This window comes from Protobothrops mucrosquamatus, unplaced genomic scaffold (assembly GCF_001527695.2).
Source record: "Protobothrops mucrosquamatus isolate PMUCROS unplaced genomic scaffold, P.Mucros_1.0 scaffold709, whole genome shotgun sequence".
In the NCBI taxonomy this organism is placed as follows: domain Eukaryota; kingdom Metazoa; phylum Chordata; class Lepidosauria; order Squamata; family Viperidae; genus Protobothrops; species Protobothrops mucrosquamatus.
The window spans coordinates 22045-41291 of NW_015386990.1; the positions used below are offsets into that span (position 1 = coordinate 22045).

At 35.3% G+C, this 19247-nt stretch overlaps 1 protein-coding gene across 4 annotated transcripts in view; it reads left to right on the plus strand.

Annotated features, from left to right (window-relative positions):
- Window positions 1-2481: 2481 nt before the first annotated feature.
- Window positions 2482-19247, plus strand: part of ACSL6 (acyl-CoA synthetase long chain family member 6) — a 32144-nt gene continuing 15378 nt past the window's right edge. The window contains exons 1-11 of one of the 4 annotated variants that reach the window (XM_015818260.1): window positions 2482-2700; window positions 6005-6119; window positions 7283-7347; window positions 8555-8656; window positions 8745-8844; window positions 9892-10070; window positions 10643-10675; window positions 11956-12007; window positions 13919-13992; window positions 15669-15746; window positions 17536-17670. In XM_015818260.1, the coding sequence (XP_015673746.1) occupies window positions 2506-2700; window positions 6005-6119; window positions 7283-7347; window positions 8555-8656; window positions 8745-8844; window positions 9892-10070; window positions 10643-10675; window positions 11956-12007; window positions 13919-13992; window positions 15669-15746; window positions 17536-17670 (1128 nt within the window). In that variant the 5' untranslated portion in view covers window positions 2482-2505. Of the gene's footprint in view, window positions 2701-6004; window positions 6120-7282; window positions 7348-8554; window positions 8657-8744; window positions 8845-9891; window positions 10071-10642; window positions 10676-11955; window positions 12008-13918; window positions 13993-15668; window positions 15747-15807; window positions 15886-16568; window positions 16570-17535; window positions 17671-19247 lie in introns of all 4 variants that reach the window. The other 3 variants (XM_015818261.1, XM_015818262.1, XM_015818259.1) reach the window with 3 other exon arrangements.

Below are 19247 nucleotides of genomic sequence, written 5' to 3' on the forward strand. Positions count from 1 at the left end.
AAAATTCAATCCATTTTATATTCAACAAGAATGTATACACCGTGTTTCCTAATCTAAAGATTTTAAAAATAAGGACATCACAGAAATATATAATAAAGAATTTCATCAAATTACTTGACAACCTTTGTTTTTTCCTTTTTTCAAGGAATCATTTCAAAAACTGAAAAGGAACATTTGTTAACTATCCTCTGTTCAAAGTTCTGTAATTATTCTCACACTGAAGCTCTCCATACTTGGTATGCAGTCTAGGAAAACTGTCATATCTTGTCACTGTATTGCAGTATTTTTACCAGGAGTCAATGTTCAAAATGAAAAGCATCACATTACATAGACTATGGCATCTAGAAATGAATTTGTTTTGACAGCATCTTCTCTTAGTAAGAGTTTGTTGTCACAGGATAGGAGTTACCACACATAGACAATAATCTAGAGCTAGTATATACATTATTTTAGTCAGAAAGGCTGGCAATTATACGCTAAGTATTGGAAAGAAAAAGAGATGGTGACTGTTGAAGAATGAACTTTAAAATTTACTCAACTGGCAGAGATAGTGAAATTAACAGCATTGATTAGAGCAGATATCCCCAGCCTGTGAGCCGCAGCCCACTACCGGGCAGTGACCTATTCCCAACCAGGCCACGTGAGTGGTGGGTTGGTGCGCATATGCACGCAGCCCCACTCACGGGAATGGTGGACACCCACCAACCTGCCATTCTCACAAATGAAACTATGCGCGTGCGCATTTGCCCCTCGCTCAAAACCATCCCCTTTCCCCCCCCCCCCGTGCCGGGTTGCCAACCCAGAAAAATTGGGGAACACAGGATTAGAGACAGTGGATTAGAAAATGTATAAGAGTTTGGAAGCTGTTTGTGGAGTTTCTGCTTGTTAAATACAATAATCAGTGGTTAAACAGAGGGCTTCAAAGATTAGTTTTATTCTTGGGGTTACCTGTTGACTGTTTTCTTTTTTTATATATAGTGAACAGATGATGGGTCGACGGATTGTTAAATAAATAGCTTTCCAAATAGGTGACTTTTTTTATGAAACAGTATTTTTATTAAATATAAATGGGAAAGTTTCTAATTACTTGCAGACCTGTTATATAAGGGGGGAGAATGTACCAGATACATCAGATATATTTTTCAGCATTCAACCAGGGTGGACAATTTATATTTAACCTTAGTGCTAATAAATATATTTGTCATTTGTTATATTTTGTACACGTGGTTTTTATTTTTATTGTCAGCATTTGATGTTCGTTTGTTTATTTTTTTCCTCTTTTTTGTTTTTCCCAATTTTATATTTTAACTTTGGACATAGATAGATAGATAGATAGATAGATAGATAGATAGATAGATAGATAGATAGATAGATAGATAGATAGATAGATAGATAGATAGATAGATAAAGACTGACCGTTGAGTGGCAAAGGTCCTATTTCTTTCTTTCCTTGGAAATACTGTGAAGCAGAATATATTCTGGAAATCAGAAGCTCACTGACTGGCCTGCTGCAATGTGCTTTACATAACACAGAAAATACAATTGTTTCAAATGGCAGAAGCCCACATGCTAATATGTCAGGACCACTTCAACCTTGTGACCCTTACTCTGGCCACTGCATTACCTCCCAGGGATTTCTTAGTTCTCTGGTTTGTCCAGGACACTTCCTCAGGGTAGAATTAACCCATCCTGTGTGCACATTTTTGTTAGAGATGCTTGGTATATGAGAAATGAGAACTGTGGGAACCTTTAGACCGGGAGTGTCAAACTGCCGGCCCGCGGGCCGGTTGCATCATGCGGAGGCCACACCCACCCCAGCTCCAGCAATGCGAGAAAAGTCATGATACGTCACGACACGCCATGTGACATGGCAAGTTTGACACCCGTGCTTTAGACAATATTTTTCCATTGCTTTTTGGGCTGCCAAGATAGGACTATTCCACCGGGCTTTTGAAGTAAAGTACTGTATTGCCATGATTGATTATACTGGTGCATGTGGTTTTACTGGCGCATGTGATTTTATTTCATTGCTTTTATTGATTGGCAATTGTAATAATATATCTGTTTTATAGTTATGCATATTATAAATCATTACAATTTGCCCCAAATTTGGTAGTATAAATGTGGAAGGAAGGAAGGAAGGTTCAATGGCTTCAAACCTCATTAGAAGTGTTTGAAAGGACCAATAATATCAGAATAGAAAGTTGTAGCTCTATTTTGAAAGTTCCTGGAGAAAATCTATGTGATCACTAAGACTGAATACCATCAATCCATTTTAAAAGTAATGTTTAGGTCAGCCCCTTAGTTTCTTTTTAACTTATTTAAGCCTGGGAACATTTTAACAATTGCACTGTGATTTTTTGTGCTGAGATTGTAAGTTGAATTTTGGCCTTCAACCTAATGGAGTAGTTCTTTCTCTGGTCTGCAATTTTTAGACCTTGTCAACTTAATTTCATTATTTCTTCTCTGGATTCTGCAGAGGTGGTCATTTCAGTCTTTGAAAAGATGCAAGCACAAGAGATTCTAAGGAATTTACGCCTTCCAGAATTTGAAGACTTCAGCCAGTTTTTCCGAAGCCTACCAGCTTCTACTTTGGTGGGAATTGGTGCCTTTGCAGCTATCATTGCATATTGGCTTGTCAACCGTCCCAAAGCGGTAAAACCACCATGTGATCTTTTAATGCAATCAGAAGAAATTGAGGTGAGGATTATCTTGATAGAATTTTATGGCATGCCTTTCTCAGCAGTGTTTTTATTAGCAGTTGCTGTTCCTTTTATTAAATTGATCTTTTGACAAAATCCATAAGTAGATTTGTAAATATTCTAGCCTGTCCATTTAATAATTAGTACAATGGCTGACCCAGAGAGGCTTTTCTGGACCTTAGTTGTGAGAGACATGCTATTCTACAAAATGTGAATTTATATTTAGGTACATGAAAAGAGTCTGCAAGTGATGCATAGTATGCATTTTATAGGATGTATTCTTTGTGTGATGATGTATTAGTCTTTTTAATAGATGACTTGATTCTTAGTAAATATTGTCTTAGCCAAGATTTTCAAGAGGAAAAACTTGAGGTTAGCTCTGTGGAAGTGTATGAATTAAGGCAGAATGGTTATGTCCTTTATTATTTGCTTATTAAAAGAAATCATATTAGTGAATATGGTAAGCCAAATAATACTTCAGCATTTAATTAGTTTGGTGTTGATTAATAAACAGGTTAATTATGGCAGAATGTGCTAAAGTGAAATCTGATTCAGGAAAAGAATATCTTAAAGATATTCTTTGAAAAATGATATTTTACTGGGTACGTTTCCTGAATAACATGGATGATGTAATCAATTCTCTTAAGGGTTTTTTTGTTTGTTTATTTGTTTGAAATATGCTGTGTAATCCTTGGAGATATATTTGTAAAAGCACAGACAAAACAAACTAATTAAGCTATTGAGATTTCTTTTATAGTATCTGTGAATCTTCATTATTGCCTTATTTAAAATGTATTTCATTTCCTATGGAAATGATACACATACATTATTTGATTGTGCTTGGGACGGTTAACATGGTTATTCAAAAATGTTATTTTGAGATGTTCCAAGCCCATGTTTGAGCATGACATCTTAGATGTTTGAAGTAATTGTGGTTTGTGGTTTGTGGAGCTATTGCTGAATTAATTGAGTTGTTTAATCCAGGATATATCTGGCATTTTTCTTGAGGAAAAACATTAAGCATTCAGTAAGCTGGAGATGGTTCAACTAGAAAGGACAATTCAGCAAAAAAGAACCAAGATTTAAAACAATAACAACAACCAATTTAATACTATACCATTTTTCATCTCAGCAATCAAATTAATATTTATTGCTTTCTACTTTTCCTCCAGGAATTCATGGCAGCTTAACTTAAATTCCTGGAGCTTATTATATCTCCCCTCATTTTATTCCTACACTGAGAGATTGGCTGGGCTGAGAGTAACTGGCTACATTCACCTAGAGAGCTTTGTGTTTGAGTGGCAGTTTGAACCCAGGTTTTTCTGTCCTCAGTTCTTAACTATGGCATTGCACTATAGAACATATATTTTTATATTTTAATTATAAATTATGAAGGCATCTTCTTTATTTAGTACCACTAGTAGTGACGTGCAAAATATTTCAAATTTGAATGGTTTAAATTTGAAATGACCCAAATTCAGTGATTTTGAAGGAATTATTTTGAGTTCTAAACTGTTCATTTGCATTCAAGATGGCCTTCTGGTAGTGTTTTAAGATTGACATTGTTTTCAACACAAATCAACTGATTCAAATTCAAAAAAGGCATTTCCAGTTTGAAAAGCTTCACATTTTGTACACTCTTTAACAGTCATATAAATTGATTGGCCTTTTTGAAAAAAAAAATGCTGGACCATAGAGGTTTTGTCTAGAACAAGGGTGTCAAACTGTCAGCCCGCAGGCCAGATGCATCACGACGAAACCGCGCCCACCCCATTGCCGGCAATGGGGAAAAAGCTCCAATACATCGTGCGATGTCACGTGACATGACTGAAATTCTTTTGCATTCCTTATTATTATTATTTTTGCATGTTCAATATTTGCAACCATATTCTATTTATTAAGTCATATTTGAATTTAAGTTTCTTAATAGTATTTGAATTCCACCTTATGAAAATATGAGTTGTTCTGGAGATACCCTTCAGTTATTGATTGATTGAGGAATTCCTTGGCTGAATAGTTCCTTTTCTGTGACTGTCCATCCCACAATGCTTATTCTTTAAGCCCAGGGTGTAGACATGGAGTGTTCCAAGGATGGATTATTTTGAGAGAAAGAATCTTTTGGGCATCAAAACGGAGATTGGTCTATGCTTCAACCTGGTTACTTTTTCCCCTCCTGAGCTACATAATCTCTGTATGTAAAACTGAATATTTAAACAGAATAGTTTTTTAAAACTTAGTTATTTATTCTATTATTATGGATAAATGTAATGGCTTCCATATTTTATAAATTAAAGATAAGCCTACAGTGTCAACCAACATTTTGGGGGGACTATTTCCCTGGTGTAGATGTTTGTAAATATGTATATTCCAATTCATACATATGTGCCCACGCAGAGATGGATGGAGAATTCACTTTATCTTTGTACTTTGTGAGCTTGCCTGAGGCACAGTAAGGAAAAATATTTACAGATCTGCTTGACATAAGCATTTTAGCAGTGCGTTCCCAGCAGTTAAAACAAAAGAATTGTGCACATATTCTAATACCAAACCTAATAATTAATAAGATACTATTGATGTGTTTCCTCACTCAAGTTTTACAGAATAATGTACTGTACTGCGAAATACAAAGTGTTGTACTTTGAGTTGCTTGCAACCTACATTTTGACACCAGGAGAGACATTTAAGAGGCAGGGAAGCTCAGAATTACTAATGGTGAATCTGAGCAACCTTGTATGTAGTTTTTAGTTTGTCTGGGGACTGAAAAACGTTAAGCAAAGTTCTGTTATTTCACAATACAATTTTAATGGCTTCTGTAAACTTCCAGAAACTGGAATCAGGATCTAGCTATAGATACAATGCACCTGTATGTACACAGATAGTCCTCGACTTATGACCACAATTGAGCCCAAAATTTATGTTGCTAAGTGAGAAATTTGTTAAAAGGTTTTGCCCTATTTTACGACTATTCTTGCCACATTTGTTAAGTGAATCACTGCAGTTCTTACGTTAGTAACGTGGTTGTTAAGTGAATCTGGCTTCCCCATTGACTTTGCTTGTCATTAAGTTGCAAAAGGGGATCACATGACCTCAGGATAGTGCAACCATTATAAATATGAACCAGTTCTCAGGCATCCGAATGTAAATGCCATGGCCATGGGGATGCTGCAATGGCCGTAAGTCACCTTTTTCAGTGACGTTGTAACTCTGAACGGTCACTAAATGAACTGTTGTAAGTCAAGGACTATCTGTATTGTTTCCCCTTGATAGATTCTTGATCTGCACTTACCTATATTTCATTGTAGGGCTGGAATGGTGCACGGAGATCTGTAATTGGTGACAGGACACATTTGCTAACTCATTACTATGATGATGCAAGGACCATGTATGAAGTTTTTAGAAGGGGTTTTAATATATCTGGTAAGTTTTTGAAAGACATTCTTTGATCATACTGAATTTATTTTAAGCAATAATATTGTTACAGCTCTGTATGAAACTCCAACTTCTACAGAGGACAGATGTAGGTACTTAGATGAAGAAACTGTATTTAAATGAAAATTCATTCTTGGGGGCAGTTAAACTTTGTTGTTGAGTGTTCTTGAACTTACCATAGGGACAGTTACAGGGGCTAATCTTAGTTTAGAAGGGTTAATAGTTACCTTCAATAAACACGAGATTTTACTGCTGTAATAGCATAAATATTGAGTACACATTTTTAATCACAATTAGGAAACAAGTCACTCTTATTTTTTTCAGTCCCCATAAATTGTAGGGTCACAAAAGTTCTCTTGGAATCTTTCATAATTGAGTGGTTATTTTAGCTTATTTACAGAATTTTTGATCTACTGTTGGGGTAATTTATGATCAGATAGAAAGCCCACAATAGAGGGAAATGTTGATTATTTATTCTGGGCTACTATAATACTAAAAATTGATGATTCTGAACAGCTTACGTACCCATCATCTGTAAATCAAATTAATAAATAACAATTACACTTTAACACTTTGTAGGAGGAGAGTTGTGTGACTCCATGGGGTCTGATAGCACGTTTTCCAACTAATTTCATATGTCTGATGAATGAGATGTCACCGACAAAAGCTTGTGCCTTTTAATAAAATTTATTACTAGTAAGAGTCCTTACCACTCCTTCTGACATAAAGCAGCTTCACCATGGCTTTCGTGAATATTGCTTATGTTATAGGACACACCAAACCAATGGGATATTTGGAATGGAAGCCAATTTTGATTAGCTCATTGTAGTATTATAGAGAAAAGATAAATGTTAAGAGAGCATGTGTGCTTCATGTCAGGGTCTTACATCAAAAATAAAATTGTCATTGCTGGAATTATTTAAAAAAATGAAATCCCATTTATGAAGATAACTGTGTTTTGTGTTTTATGATCCCTGATATAAATTCTTGAATGGCTGATACGGCACATTGTCAATAATAGCACTGGTTTATTTTTAAATATGCTAACCTGCTGAGATATACGTAGGCCATCAGGAAATGCATTATTAAGCAGCTTTGAAAATGGCTTATCACACATACTATTCCTGATTTCGGGGTTTTTTTTTCTGTAGAAAATGGTCCCTGCTTAGGATTTAGGAAACCTAATCAGCCTTATCAATGGTTATCCTATAAAGAGGTAAGATTGATATTATTACTTTTTCTCTTAATTGAACAACAGTAAAAATGGAACTGTAATCTGAAATATTTTTTCTACTGCACCCTGATCTGGATAGCTAAGATAATTACCTGGTTAGAGATGATTATACTAACAGAACAGAATATTATAGGGCAGTGCTGGCAGGGCGGTTTTTGGGCACTTGGTCTCTAAAAGGTTTGCCAACATTGTTATAGGGGCTGCTGATGTGCCTTCCCCACTCCCAGGATACCCAAACTCTACTGTATAGAATATGCAATAATCCTCCTCTATTGTTTAGTTTGTAAGAAGCACCTTTTCAAGTGGACTATGCCTGCAATAATGGCAAACAGGTAGTACCGTGTTTCTCTGAAAATAAGACCCAACCAGAAAATAAGTCATAGCATGATTTTTTCAGGATGCTCATTAATATAAGCCCCACTCCAAAAATAAGCCCCAGTTAAGATCGTCAGTCAGATGGATGCATTTAGTACCGTATTTCCTCGAAAATAATACCTAACTGGAAAATAAGACCTAATGCGTCTTTTGGAGCAAAAATTAATATAAGACCTGGTCTTATTTTAGGGAAAACACGGTAGTCCTCGACTTATAACAGTTCATTTAATCAACATTTGAAGTTACAACAGCACTGAAAAAAGGGATTTATAACAGTTTTTCACACAACCATTGCAGCATCCCCATTGTCAGGTAATCAAAATTCAGACGGTTGGCAACTGACTTATATTTATGGCGGCTGCAGTGTCCTGGGGCCATGTGATTGTCTTTTGCGACCGTCTGATAAGCAAAGTTTATGGGGAAGACAGATTCACTTAACAACCTTGTTACTAAATTAACAACTGCAGTGATTCACTTAAGAACGGTGGCAAAAAAAAGTCGTAAAATGGGGCAAAATTACTTAACAAATTCACTTAACAATAGAAATTTTGGGCTCTGTTGTGATTGTAAGTCGCAGAGTACCTGTACTGTTATATAGTCCATTTCTGAATCACCTGGAAATGAAGTAACTGGAAATGAGTGGGGCAAAGGCTCTCTTAAACAATTAGTAAACCTGGAACCGTCTTGAGGTGAGACAACAACTAAATTAATTGGTAGTACAATTCTCAATTTTGAGGTAAGTTGAAAAATTGCTTGTGGAAATGTCTCACTGAATTTCACCTGGCATTTTAAAGTGCTTAATTTCCACTTTCAGGTTGCTGAAAGAGCAGAAGCATTGGGATCAGGCTTACTCCAAAAGGGATGCAAATCATCACCAAACCAATTTATTGGGGTCTTTGCACAAAACTGTCCAGAGGTGAGACTGCAAGAAATAGAATCTTATTTCCAGACTCTCATTATATTCACATTTTTTTCTATTTATATCTTTTATCATCTTCTTCCAGTGGATCATTTCTGAGCTGGCTTGCTATACCTATTCCATGGTTGTGGTTCCCCTGTATGATACATTAGGCCCCGGATCCATTCGTTATATTATTAATACAGGTAAAGAGAGGAGATTTGTTTGAGCAATTCTTCAAATACACTTTTTGGTATTTTAAGCAGGGGTCTGGTTGTTCAAAAGATGTATTTCAGTAGCAAAAGTCCCTTTAAAGTTGATTTCTCAATGAGACGTTAGAAGAAGGATCAAGATCATACAGGAATAACATTCAATTAATTGGATTTTTACAATTTGTCATTTTACTACATCTCTGCATTTAATATCTGCAGGATCACATGGACCACATGGATCCTAGAAAACCATGTAGCTTTCTTTCTCTGTTTCTTCACTTAAAAGGTCCTCATTCTAAAATCTAGAAATAATATTTTACTCAAAATATTTTGCTTTTGAATCAAAGTTGCTTATGTAATTAGAATTTTAGCAGAGAATCAAGGTCCAACTATTAGATCTTAAAATTCAGATGAGATTTCCAATATGGGAATTAACTGTTTAAAATTTCTATATTTTGAGCTTTTGAAGTTTACTAATCACTTGGAGAGGCCAGGTTAAAAAAGTCTGATTGACAATCTAGGGATAAATATCTTATGGTTTAAAATATAATTCCTGTAACCATTCACAAATTATATGATACCAGAAATACTTCCCATTTCTCTTCTGACTTTAAAATATAAAAATTATTTAAGCTATGAATTAGTATTTTGGAATGGAACAGTTTTGAACTGGTTTTAATTTAGTTTGAGTTTTGAAGCTCATTTTGATTACAGCTTAAAAATTCAGGTTAGTCAATTCCTTAGTCTAAGTCTCTTCTAAATTTTACTATTTTAAAACTAGAATAATCCAGACAAGAGGGAGAACTAGGGCTGGAAAATTGGGAAGATATTGATTCGGAATAAAAAATTCTGTACCTCTGTATACACAATGGAAATAAGAATACATTTGCAGTGGTTGGCTATTAGAGGGTTGGAATTTTCAGGAATCGATACATATTCTTCTTTGAATAAATTTCATAATTTAGATGGCTTGTGATCTGTAAATAAAAATGCAATGATATTTCAGTATAATTATCTGTATCATTTGATTTATTTTATTAGCTGATATTTCTATAGTAGTTTGTGATAAACCTGAAAAAGCCAGAGTCCTGCTAGAACATGTAGAGAAAAAACAAACACCAGGCTTGAAATCAATTATCTTGATGGACCCCTTTGAAAAGGATCTTAAAGAAAGAGGACAAAGATGTGGAGTCCAAATCCAGGCAATGTTGGAAGTAGAGGTGCGGTTCTTTTCCAGTGCTTTATTTGATCTTACGTTGTACTTTTGTGAAATGAAAAACTATTTCAAGGGGTGAGAATAAATGTAGTATTTTGTAATATGCTGAAGAAAGACGATTTTTAAAAACCAAAGACAAGTCATAGTTAATAAATATTACAATTTCATTTTGAGTCAGTGTTAATTCTTAGTGACTGTATGGACAAGTCCCTGCATTTCCTTGGAATGGTTTTTCAGAAGTGGTTTGCCTTTGAGTGATTCCTAGGGCTGAGTGAGAGGGACTGGTCCAAGGCCACTTAGCTGGCTTTATACCTAAGGCAAGACTAGAAATCACAGTTTCCTGGTTTCTATCCTGATGCCTTAATCACTACGCCAAAGTAGTTCAATAATAATAATGTTCAAAAATCTTTTAAATTTGATAGTGTGAAATTTCTTTATTAGTCCTATCTTTCCAATGTATCACAGCATGATGTAAGTTTAAAGAAGTAAACAGCAATAGGAAAGATAAGTCAGGCTAGAGAACTGTTCACATATTATTACAAATATGAATTATTATTATTTTCTTGTATTCTTCAGAATTGTGGTCGGGAATGCTGGCATGCTCCTGTAGTGAGTATAACCCATCCTTTTCTATCTTTAGTATTTATTGTAAACAACTATAGTAAATCCACCATTAACTGTTCAAGGAAAGAATGAAAATCGCAGAAGATCACACTGGATGCTTGTTCACATTGCATTTCTCTTAGTGGGAAATGGTACAGATGTTTTTGTTAATTTTTCAATAAGCAACTTATAAATAGCACTTCAGGAAAATATAGCATTTTAAAAAAATGGCTGTTCATTCAGAAAAGAGGTACCAGAGTTGCCCAGTGCATAAAAATACTTACATCCAGAGAATTCCTGTATCTTGTGAGGTATTTGGCATATTCCAGACTAAAATACAAAAGAAATAATTATTTCATGCTATTTTCTACTGCCATGGGAGGATGTTACTGAGCAGAAGCTGGGTTTCTTCTCATAGTGTGAATGTCCCATGAGAGAATTTTCTGTGCAGAAGAAGATTCCGGTTTTGTGCGACTCTTAATAGTTTATGTTTGTATGCCTTCACAACTAATATGAGGATCCTGAGAAAAATGCTGTGGTTCTGAGCATATGAGAATTGTGTAATGATAACTTTGCCCAAGCTATGATGTGAAAGCTCCAAAAACTCATTGTTGGATACTTTGTACATTACTGGAGTGGAGATGATAGTTGATGGGATGTCTGCGGCCTTCATTTTCCTCTTTGTAAGTCCCAAGCACTCAAGAGTTATTTGGCAGTACAAGTTGAGAGAGAGAGAGAGGGAGAGGGAGAGAGAGAGAACGTGATGAACTTAGGATCTCATTGTGAAGTGCTTAAATCTCAATCACATGTCCGTGGAAACCCTGCAACAGTTGTAAGTGCAAGGATCAGTTATAAATTTATTTTCTCAGTGCCATCATTACAGTGGTACCTTGGTTCTCAGTTGCTTTGAAACTCATCAAATGTGGTACTCATTTGACATGGAAATTTTGGTATTTTGGTATTCAACACACAAGCTAGAACTTGTCGATGTTGGCTGCCTTGTGACTCACTACATTATTCCTTATGGAAAAAAATTGTTTGGTACTCATCCTTTTGGAACTCTTTGTGCCTCCTGGAACCAATTAATGATACATACTGAGGTACCTCTGTAGTTCGCTAAATAGGGCCGTTGTTATTTTGAACCAGATTTTGGGGGGGAAAGAAAGTAAGCAACATCTTACGGAAATGATTGCATTAAAAATGATAATATTATTTCTCTGTTTTTGAAATTGATAAATCTGATGCAAGAAACTGTATTTCTTATTCTTATGGTTGTTTTTTTTTAGCCTCCTCACCCAGAAGATCTATCAATTGTCTGCTTTACTAGTGGTACCACAGGTAAAATTTATCACTTTAATGCTGATGAAATTTAATATAAGTATAGTTTATAGTATAACTTTTTAAGACCCATTTTAAATGTTTGTAAATAGAAAAGTGTACATTTCAATTCTGATTATTTTTACATAGTTTATAATATTTTGGTGGGAAAATGCAAAAGCATAAATAAATATATACATAAATATAAATACGTATGTATGTATGTATGTAAGTATGTATGTATGTATGTATGTAAAGTGCTTATCACCCTGACTGATGAAGTATATTTTGAAAAGTTAAAACATTTATACTGGTAAATAACTCTGGTTAAATTCAAGGATGGAATGATTCGTTTGGCCCATTCAGCTCCAGTGGATATTAGAATTTAAATCTTATATTCAAAGATTTGTGAACTCTGCCTAGAGTAACTAAATCACTCCTTTACTAAATATTTCCCGTCTTGATCTTTTATTTGTGCATCTCATTTTTTTTACTTGGAGCTATATGTATAGCAACTGCAATTTCCAATCAGTTTGAGAGTAGCAGGGTATCTAAATATCCCATGGAGAGTCAAATACATGAGTATTGAAGATATTATTTCTTCCTCTGGAAAATTATATTTCCAGAAATACTTAAATTTTAGCTACTTGGATTTTGATAATGCTAGTTCTGATTACTGCAATTTGCTTTATTTAATTTGACAAATGAAAAATCATGCTTATTCACGCCTTTTTCTCACACTATATTAGAATGTACGTAATTCAGATATTTTCATTATTTCTTTTCTAAATCTCAGCTCTATTAATGAAGTATACATTTGGAAAATTATTCTTTTTATCTATTTTTCAATTAGTGTTTTGGAACTTGACCTCATTCGTTCAAATTTATCTTAAGTTAAATGCACCAAGAAAAGATCTTTAGGAAATAAAATTGGAACAAGCGAAAGCCAAATGTCATATATTTGGATTTTTAAAGGACTTTGTATTACCTCTCCTTTTGAAAAAGATGTCCTCGGTTGGGAGCAATAATCCTGCCATCTCCATCCATCCTCAAATACTACATTTATTTAATGAATTTCTTAATACTTTCAAGCCTATAAATATTTGAAAGAAAATATCTTGATTGCTGTCCATCAGATAGCACTAGGAGAATTGGCTGTAGTTGTAGGAGATGACCTGACAGTGTTGCAGAAAGACTGTATTAAGTTCCAGATTCTATACAAAGCTCTAATACAAATCAACATTTGAACCCTGATAGTAGCTGATTGATTTCAAAGATAGCTCTGATACAAACAAGGTGATTTAAAATATGTTATTCTTAAAATATGGTTATAGTGGAGTATGTATCCTCAGCTTGGTTTTAAAAGCTTGTGGTAGCCTCATACTGAATGAGAGGAGAATTGACAAAAAGAAGAAAACAAGCATCAGAGAGATGGCAGGTGGTCCTGTCTGGAGTTCCTTGTTTAGCATCCTCCACCAAATTGGGCATGTTTTCCAAAAGATTATCGCAATGGAAATGTTGCCCTTAAATGAGAGGCAGGGAGAGAGCTGTTATTCCTAATGTAGATGATAAGACTTCACATTTAGTGCAGTGAGGGGAAAGCCTATGGGAGCCAAATTGCAACACCAGAACAATAATTGTTCATAGGAAATATTTTGTAGAGTCCTTGAAAATGCCTTTTGTGTATATATGGTGAATTGTTTGATTGATCCATCTTGCCTTCACTGATATTATATAAATGAAAACTTCGTAATCTGTAAGCGCTAAGCAGGCATTTAAAGGCTGGCAATGTACATCCTGTCAAAGATCATTTCATTAGCAAATAAGAAACAGATTTTGAAATAAATCTGTGGTGCTGACTTCTTTGTCCATGTTTCCTATCTGATAAATGAGAATATTTATTTGATAGATGCTTTTTCCTCCATTTTCCAGGTAACCCAAAAGGTGCTATGCTGACTCATGGAAATGTGGTGGCTGATTTTTCAGGTTTTTTGAAAGTGACAGAGGTGAATACTCTATTTATTTTAAAACCTGACAGTAAAATGAGCTATATAATTTTGGAAATAGAAACACCTACAAGATAGGAAACTGTCTTAGGAGACTACTTGTGAGTCATGACTGTAATTTCCAATGCCATTGATTTAAGAACAGAGCAACAAACAGAAGGTGTTAATAAAGAATCCGTGTAATTTAAAGCATGGAAGCATGAACAGGCATCCAGAAAGCAAGGTTGCAAGATTAATTTTATAACATGATATTAAAAAAAACTTGGAAGGATTCCTATCCCTTTAATAGTTGACCTAAACAGATTTTACTTGGCTATGAATTTTGTATTGTATCTTATCCTCATAAAAGCATCACATGATATATTCTGTTTAGGACTCAGAGATTGCCTTATGCTAATTGGGATCAACTAGATTAACTATATTTTATTAAACAAGCTTTAGTGGCCTTGTTGAGACATTCTGCTAACTTACAGTATTATGGATGGATTCACCCAGTACACTAAGCCAGAATCAACCACAGCATATTACAAATATCCTAACCACTACTTAGCTCCAATTATCCAGGATTTTATAGGAACCCTTTTCAGTCCTATCTTGATATGTGACTGATAAGCTGTTCAGTCTATTATATACAAATCATGATCTGTAGATTATAGCTGATCCTGTGGATCAAACAATTATTATGGGCCACAGATTTCCTCCTATAGGAGGATAAGGAAAACTACCAGTCTTGCAGTCTCATGTTGTAATTATCCAAATGCTAGCTGGGTTTTTTTTTGTTTATTATTATTGTTTCATTTTATTTCATTATTTATTTTATTTCATTATTTATCATTATATGCTGCCCTCTAACTACTAGAACGACCCTGGGTGGCTTATACCAAAAAGGGATCTTATTATTTTAATAATAATGTTTCATTAAATAAATAGATGGATGTTTCTATAAATAAATGAATATCCTGTCTTTCCATTACAAATAGAAAGTCTGCTAGCTAAATGGTTTGACTTGATCTAAAATATGTTCCTAACTTATGTGGATGTCGATAGTAATTGGTCAATCTTGCTGAAAATGTTAAAAGGAGGCACTTCTTTGGGGAAAACTCCAAGCAGCAAAAGTATCCAAAGTGAACCACGCAGCATTCTTGGGAGGAGGGCATTTTGAGTTGGCATCACAGATGTTTGAATAGAGGGCATGTTCATAGCACTGGTCTCAGAACATACAGGTCTTGCTTAGGTGTCTGGAGAAGGTTGGGGAAGGGAGAGGGATAAAATATGTGCCATGATGCAAACTCCACTCCTTCCATAATTGCACAATTGCGTAATTGTCATGATGCAAATATGAAAGGGCAGAATTTGTGTCAGTGATAGATAATACGATGCACGCTTTGTCATTTTGGTGTTGTGATTAGGAACGGACACCTTTGGTGCCCTGTACAGTGGAGAGAGCTCTCTGCATTACATCCTTGTGTTACTCACCACTCCTGCTAACATAGCTCCATTGGTGTCGTGGCCTAACGCATTATTTCAAACACTGTTCTCTTTTCTCACGTAATAATCTCCACCCCCCCTTTTGCTCCTCTTGGTGCCATTTTTCTTTTTATTGTTTTATGACTTTCTTGTTGTGTCTTCCTGTCAGTGTTTCTTTCCTTTCTGTCTCCCATGCCCTTCATCTGCAGAAAGTGATCTTTCCGAGACAGGACGATGTACTCATCTCGTTCCTACCTTTGGCTCACATGTTTGAAAGAGTGATACAGGTAAGAAACTGCTTAAACTGATGAAGCCTTGTGGGGCTCCCTGTTGTGTTTTTTTTTCCAGAGTCAGTGGTCTCCTACATATGAGGATGTACACATTTCCTATTTGCCTTTAGCACACATGTTTGAGCGAATGGTACAGGTAAGGCCTCAGTGTCAGTGGAAGCCAACATTTTTTCCTGCTGAACAATAAAAAGGGATTAAATAAACAATGCTACTACGTCAGTGTTTTTCAAACCTGGCAAATTTAAAATATGTGGATGTCAACAGCATGCTGGCTCAGGAATTGTGGGAGTTGAAATCTACATATTTTAAAGTTCCAAGACTGAAAAACACTACACTGAATCATGACATAAGAATGACTCACCTGTGCCTGGCTTCACCCATGCCCTACCTATTCAACTCATTAAAACAAACCATCTCCACAGACTGTGGCTTGAAGCCCTTTCTAGTAATTATAGTGACAATTATCCTTAATTTAAGGTGCAAAAACATGCTGAATTGGACTTACATGACTGACTCAAAGTTGACTCAGCCTTCTATGCCTCTGAGGTCGGTAAAATGAAGACTCAGATTGTTTGGGCAATATGCTGACTCTGTAAACTGCTTAAAGAGAACTGTAAAGCACTGTGAAGCGGTATATAAGTCTAAGTGCTAGTGCTCTTAATCTAAAACAGAAGCTGAAGTTTGCGTTTTTTTCCTTGAAGCTAAGAAGAATACTTAAAGAGGAACTAAGTTCTTTCTCCATAGTTTAACCATAGTTAAAAATTACATACAAGTCCTGTAGTGACTGCTTTAAACCTAAAATTTCAGTTACTCCAGAAGGGTTGTTGTTTTAAAATATATTTTATTGCTTCACTTGGAAAAGCATACTTTTAATTCTCAGCTCTTATAAAGTGATTATTCAAACCTACAATTTAACAACTTATAATAAACTACCTCTTTTCCAAAGACTATATTTCCTAAACGTCATAGCTAGCTGTTTGTCCTACAACTAGTGCTGAATTTTTTAATGGAATTTCTTTACCCAGAGAATGTAAAATACAGAGTGGAGAGCCATCACCCATCACTGCTGGCTTTCTAAGTAAATCAGTAGTGCAAGGAAGCAGATTTTGGATTCTTTAATAGAATCATCTGCCCCCTAATGGTAGAACACAAGACACTTGTTCTGTTATTCACATGACATAAACAAGACTATTGGATAGGACCTTCATATGAGAAGTTATTTAATAGTGAGGGTGAAGGTTCATTCTCCAACCATTACCCTCACTATTAAATGTGGGTTGTGGGTTGGTTTCTGAATGTTTTGTTACCAGGCTAGGTAACATCTTCAGCAGAGTTTAGGAGATGTCAATGTTCTTCTGTTTATAAAGGCTTCAGGTGTGGGTGTGTCAAGTGAGAGTCTGCATGGGTCTTTTGATGGGTCAGGTGTGAGTCATCAGTGAGTCTTGTGCTGGGTCTTGTGATGGGGAGGTTACCTCAGGTCAGGGTCACTGGGAGGTGAACTGCTGGTGGGGAAGGCTTGTATGGGTTGGTTGAAGGTCGGTGCTGTCTCTAGTTGGCTGTGCGGTTGATTTGGATTCTGAGGGGTTCATAGGCTGGTTGTAGGTCAATATGTTGATGGAATTGCTTGTGGAGTGCCACTATTAAATATTATTTAACAGTGACTTTACGGTACCACTAATAAGAAAGATGCCTAAAGAGTATTGTATGGGTTTTATAATGCCACACAATTGGGGCATATTGGCTAAAAACAGGAATTAATTTGTTTCCTTTGCCTTTCTTATTACAGTCTGTAGTGTATTGTCATGGGGGACGAATTGGCTTTTTCCAAGGGGATATTCGCTTGCTGTCCGATGACATGAAAGCTCTGCGTCCCACCATCTTTCCTGTTGTGCCAAGGCTGCTCAACAGGATGTATGATAAGGTACTTCTTTTGTATTTATTTATTTTTGTCATATTTATGTAGTGTATATTGGAGGTGGTGACCCTTTGAGAGCTGTATGCAACGAAATTTCATTTTAATGTATGCCAATTAGTGTACATTCAAAGAGATAATAAAGTTATTATTCTATTCTTCTATTCTTATCATTTCTGTTGGCAAATTAAAGGGAAAAAATGATCTTCTCTAATATGGTAGGACTGGATGCTTCTTTCTTTCCTTAAATTCTTTGGCTGCTGCATTTATAACTTTTATGTAAGCCAGCTTACTTATCCAGAATGTTGTACGAGAAATTTGCAGTGGAACAATATGTTCCATTTAAATTTATTTCAGAACTTGAGTACTTCTTAAGTTGGATGTTGTTTTTATGAACAAAAGGAATGCAAAATATTTATCTGATGTTTGAAAATTGATTTTGTTGAAGAATGGAAAAAAATCTATCATCTAAGTGGCAGTATCATCAGACTAATTATAATTATGTGCATACTCTAGTTTAAAGGGTTGCTACATTTTTGTTTCAAAACAGCTCGTGTCTTTTTAAAACACATAAGAAACAATCTAATTATTATAATATTGTAATAGGCCTGTAGTACTAGGTGCTCTTTTGTCAGGCAGCAAGTGAAATAAAGTTGGTTCTGTGTAAAAAGAACCCTATTCAGTAAAATGTGTTTTATTTTCAGCTATTTCTTTAGCTTTTTAACCATTTCTAGCAAGTGTCAAAATTTTGTTCTTTCCCCACATTGCATTCTCAGGTTCTCCATCACTTCCATTCTCACACACCTGTTTACGTATCTTAATGACAGCAGATTTGGTTGAACAATTTCATGTTAAATTCCGACCGCTCACATTTTGCAAATTGTCTTTGCTTGCAAAGAAGAAGGAAAAATCCCCAAAATGTTGTCATATCTTGTTCCCTCCATTCTGGTGGGAACGTTCTGATCAGTGCTGGTGTAATCAGTCACTATGCCTTGAACTGGAAGATAGAAAATAAGGGTAGATGATGTGATGTGCATTGGAAAATAAACAGTAAGACATTAACCACCACACAGTGCCATAGAATTAAAGACAATAGATAAGGTGCCAAAAAACCTGTGCAATGGCTCAGTTTTGTGGCCGTCACACTGTATCTTCAAATGAACATGTGTGTACACATGCAAGGCTCTATCAAATTGTTTTATTTTAATGCTCCTATACAGAAGTCAAACTATGTCCAGTCTCACTATTATGCTATGTGAGAATTGCAATTACTGTAGAATCCTTTTCATAATGAATTCCATGCATAGAATAGAAAGGAGAATATGAGCATGGAGTCATGGGGGTTGGTTGGTGCTAGGAGAGCCTTCCCTTTGCCTTTGTCGACTAATTTTTAACAAGGTTTAGTTATTCTTGCCTTCATTAATTTTTTAATTTTTTAATAATTAACACTTTAATTTTTATATACTGTTTTATATTTTGATGTTTTATTGTATACCGCTCAGAGTCCCTCTTTGAGGAGATGGAAAGTTCAGAAATGTGATAGATAGATAGATAGACAGACAGACAGACAGACAGACAGACAGACA